Source organism: Priapulus caudatus, unplaced genomic scaffold (assembly GCF_000485595.1).
Source record: "Priapulus caudatus unplaced genomic scaffold, Priapulus_caudatus-5.0.1 Scaffold34, whole genome shotgun sequence".
Taxonomy (NCBI): Eukaryota; Metazoa; Priapulida; class Priapulimorpha; order Priapulimorphida; family Priapulidae; genus Priapulus; species Priapulus caudatus.
Window position 1 is genome coordinate 219,826 of NW_014577095.1, and position 4,841 is coordinate 224,666.

Here is a 4,841-nt window from a genome sequence, read left to right on the forward strand (position 1 = left end):
GGCAACGGGCCCCTGGTCACTGCGACCTTTATTTGATCATTACCCTTTATTTGATCATATTTCCCTTCCGCTCTCTAACTCGGCCCCTAATTGACCTAGCGCTACCAAACTTGGTATACTTACACATCTTGGGGAGAAGGTGCGCAGCGTACCAAAACCAGGTCACTGCGACCTTTATTTGATCATTACCCTTTATTTGATCATATTTCCCTTCCGCTCTCTAACTCGGCCCCTAATTGACCTAGCGCTACTAAACTTGGTATGCTTACACATCTTGGGGAGAAGGTGCGCAGCGTACCAAAACCAGGTCACTGCGACCTTTATTTGACCTTTACCTTGACCTCGATCACATTTCCCTTCTGCTCTCTAACTCGGCCCCTAATTGACCTAGCGCTACCAAACTTGGTATGCTTACACATCTTGGGGAGAAGGTGCGCAGCGTACCAAAACCAGGTCACTGCGACCTTTATTTGACCTAGATCATATTTCCCTTCCGCTCTCTAACTCGGCCCCTAATTGACCTAGCGCTACCAAACTTGGTATGCTTACACATCTTGGGGAGAAGGTGCGCAGCGTACCAAAACCAGGTCACTGCGACCTTTATTTGACCTTTACCTTGATCTTGATCATATTTCCCTTCTGCTCTATAACTCGGGTCCCTAATTGATCTAGCGCTACCAAAACCAGGTCACTATGACTTTTATTTGAACTTTACCTTGACCTTGATCATATTTCCCTTCCACTGTGTAACTCGGCCCCTAATTGACCTAGCGCTATCAAACTTGGTTTACTTACACATCTTGGGGAGAAGGTGTGTCGCGTACCAAAACCAGGTCACTACGACCTTTATTTAACATTTACCTTGACCTTGATCATATTTTCCTTCCGCTCTATGACTCGGCCCCTAATTGACCTAGCGCTACCAAACATGGTATGCTTACACATCTTGGGGAGAAGGTGCGCAGTGTACCAAAACCAGATCACTGCGACCTTTATTTGACCTTTACCTTGATCTTGATCACATTTCCCTTCTGCTCTATAACTCGGGCCCCTAATTGACCTAGCGCTACCAAACTTGGTATACTTACACATCTTGGGGAGAAGGTGTGTCGCGTACCAAAACTATGACCTTTATTTAATCTTTACCTTTACCTTGATCATATTTCCCTTTTGCTCTATAACTCGGTCCCTAATTGACCTAGCGCTACCAAACTTGCTATACTTACACATCTTGGGGAGAATGTGTGTCGAATACCAAAACCAGGTCACTGCGGCTTTTATTTGACCTTGACCTTGATCATATTTCTCTTCTGCTCTATAACTCTGCCCCTAATTGACCTAGCGCGACCAAACTTGGTATACTTACACATCTTGGGGAGAAGGTGTGTCGCATACCGAAACCAGGTCACTGCAACCTTTATTTGACATTGACCTTGACTTTGACTTCTCTTCCGCTCTATAACTCGGCCCTTAATTGACCTAGCGCGACCAAACTTCGCATACTTACACATCTTGGGGAGAACACGGGGATACATGTAGTTGGCGACACCTGCCCTTTCTAGTTGTATCTAGTATTGGACGTGTGTCTTCTGCCCCACTGTAGCATTATAGCCTATAGGTTTATGTATAGTAGTAATTAGTTGGTTAAATAATGTTTGTTCTTATTTCAGATGCCAGGTGTCAGTGTAAAAGATGTTAGTCAGCATGAGTTCGTCAAAGCTTTTTCTGCCTTCCTGAAGAAGTAAGGAGATGATTAAACATGTTGTTAAATTTAAATGTAAAAATAATATAGTATGTCTGTGGGCACCTTATATACTAAATACTAAGCTGTACAGGACAGCAAAATCTGGGAAAAATGTGCTTGTAGCAGCTTACCTATTTGTACACAGTTGTGTCAGAATTGTGTGAGAGTATGCAATATCTCATTGATGGTAATTGTTAGTTTTAATACAAGCCAGTGCTAATTTACTCAGGTCTGGAAAACTGAAAGTGCCAGAGTGGGTTGATCTGGTTAAGACTGCTAACTACAAGGAGCTTGCCCCATATGACCAAGACTGGTACTACACACGGTGTGCTTCTGTAGCGCGTCACATATACATTCGCTCACCTGTCGGCGTTGGAGCACTCATAAAGATCTATGGAGGTACTGAAGTCAACTAACACAGTATAATTGTGAAATATATGAATATTTACAGTGTCCCCACTTTATCAGGACAGGTTGTGAACCATGGAGATACACTCGATGATGTAATACAAGAGCAAGTACAACATTTAACCGTTAGTTTGCGGTTTAATTTTAGTGTTTGTAGTACCATTTAAGATATTTGTGCAGCAGAGGATGTGCTTTATTTGGCGTACCGAAGAACCGCAAAAAGTTGTCTTTGCTTAGGCCGACCTACAAATTACCTTTGGTTCGGGCCACCCGCCCGACTTCACATTTCGGAGTGATAAAATGTGCGACTGCGGTCACTTTTAGAGGGTTTCAAGAAAAAATCAAATTTAAAGATACCGCCTGCCGATCATACATATTCAAATATCTGACTCTTGTCATTTTATTTACCTATGGAGATTTCCAAAATATTTATAAACAGAACTTCGTTGGCGAGAAGTGAAACAGTTCCTACCTACGTTTCCTAGAATCCTACAACGTGAAATAGTCGTATAGAGCCTGGGCCGGCTACTTCATAAACAGAGCCTGAAGGTCGTATGGCGCGGCGGCCAGCTTTGATGTACGCGATCGATCGCGTACTATATAGTATACGCATGCTATCTTGCTATACGCGGCCGCAGAGCCGTTTACACTTCGGTTACTCGCTCGTTCAAAGGGACGATTAATCGAGCTCCTTTTTTGGAGCGATTCCTAACACTACTATCCCGTACACCACACGAATACCAGTACACGACACCAGTACACAACTGGCGTTCACATTTTGAAAACAATGTCATGACTTGCAGCAATGGTACATGCAACTGCAAGTCATTTGCATCTCGTGGCTCCTGCATTTCAAGCTGTATATATTTAACTTGTGAAAAAAAAAAGTTATATTCCTGCCTACCCATGTTTTTACAGAAAAAAAGTTAAAAAAAAAAAATGTTATACCTACCTACCTACCCTAATTTTCACAATCCATGTGACCCGAACCAAAGGTATTTTTTTGTTTGGCCTTACTACCTGGAAATTGCCATAGTATGTTCTATAGCCCTGCGGCGGAGCGGAGGGCTATAGTTCTAGAGCTACCCTAACCCTAACCATATCAGATAGTTACCAGGGTACGTTCCGGCAGTACCCTGGGGTACATAGACCCTATGAGCCCCAACAAGAGTAGGGCTACAACGCGAGCCTATTCTTTTCTTTGGAGGAGCCCCTGAGTGACTCACTCAGGGCGGTTTTATGGTGCGTTTTTCGAGATTACAACTTCCAAACTGGGTTTATTCTAAACACGAACCTTTCTCCGCTATCCTCAGACTTAATATGTATCACAATACTCTGTATTAAACTATTATAACCTGTTACAAAATTTCGAAGTGACGAGCGGTGATATTTCGAGCGCCATTTCTGTTGACCTGTGACGTACAGATTCCCAATGCGCATAGCGTTCGGCTAACTTCGACTCCAAGATCGAATGTATCATGGGGTCATGGGATGCCTGCTGTCAGTCATGACGTCATGACGAAGTTAGCAGAACGCTATGCGCATTGGAAATCTGTACATCACAGGTCAACAGAAATGCATTATGGCGCTCGAAATATCACTGCTCGTCACTTCGAAATTTTGTAACAGGTTATAATAGTTTATTACAGAGTATTGTGATACATAGTAAGTCCCAGGATAGCGGAGAAAGGTTCGTGTTTAAAATAAACCCAGTTTGGAAGTTGTAGTCTCGAAAAACGCACCATAAAACCGCCCTAAGTGAATCACTCAGGGGCTCCTCCAAAGAAAAGAATAGGCTCGCATTATAACCCTACTCTTGTTGGGTTACATTATTGTATCCCCGCGACGAAGTCGGCGGGGATACTATGGTTTCATGTCTCCCTAGCTGCCGCCGCAGACAATTTCCCTTCCGCTCTATAACTCGACCCCTAATTGACCTAGCGCTACCTAACTTGGTATACTTACACATCTTGGGGAGAAGGTGAGCAGCGTACCAAAACCAGGTCACGGCTACCTTTATTTGACCTTTACCTTGACCTTGATCATATTTCCCTTCCGCTCTTTAACTCGGCCCCTAATTGACTACGCTACAACTTGGTATACTTACACATCTTGGGGAGAAGTGAGCAGCGTACCAAAACCAGGTCACTGCGACCTTTATTTGAACTTTACCTTGACCTTGATCTATTTCCCTTCCGCTCTATAACTCGGCCCCTAATTGACTCTAGCGCTATCAAACTTGTATACTTACACATCTTGGGAGAAGGTGGCGCAGTGTACCAAAACCAGGTCACTGCGACCCTTTATTTGACCTTTACCTTGATCTTGATCATATTTCCCTTCTGCTCTATAACTCGGGCCCTAATTGACCTAGCGCTACCAAACTGGTATACTTACACATCTTGGGAGAAGGTGTCGCGTACCAAACTATGACTTTTATTTAACCTTTTACCTTGATCACATTTCCCTTTTGCTCTATAACTCGGTCCCTAATTGACCTAGCGCTACAAACTTGCTATACTTACACATCTTGGGGAGAATGTGTGTCGAATCCAAACAGGTCACTGCGGCTTTTATTTTGACTTGACCTTGACCTTGATCCTTGATCATATTTCTCCCCCACCCAACCCACTCCCATCATTGCTGCGCCTGGCGCCGTCAGCTATCATACGGCTGCACTCTAGGGCCG

At 43.8% G+C, this 4,841-nt stretch overlaps 1 protein-coding gene across 1 annotated transcript in view; it reads left to right on the forward strand.

Moving 5' to 3' along the window:
- Positions 1-4,841, forward strand: part of LOC106817311 (40S ribosomal protein S19-like) — a 15,231-nt gene that overhangs the window by 6,606 nt on the left and 3,784 nt on the right. Inside the window, exons 2-3 of the mRNA XM_014821978.1 lie at positions 1,671-1,741; positions 1,974-2,143. Coding sequence (XP_014677464.1) covers positions 1,671-1,741; positions 1,974-2,143 — 241 coding nt within the window. The remainder of the gene's footprint in view (positions 1-1,670; positions 1,742-1,973; positions 2,144-4,841) is intronic.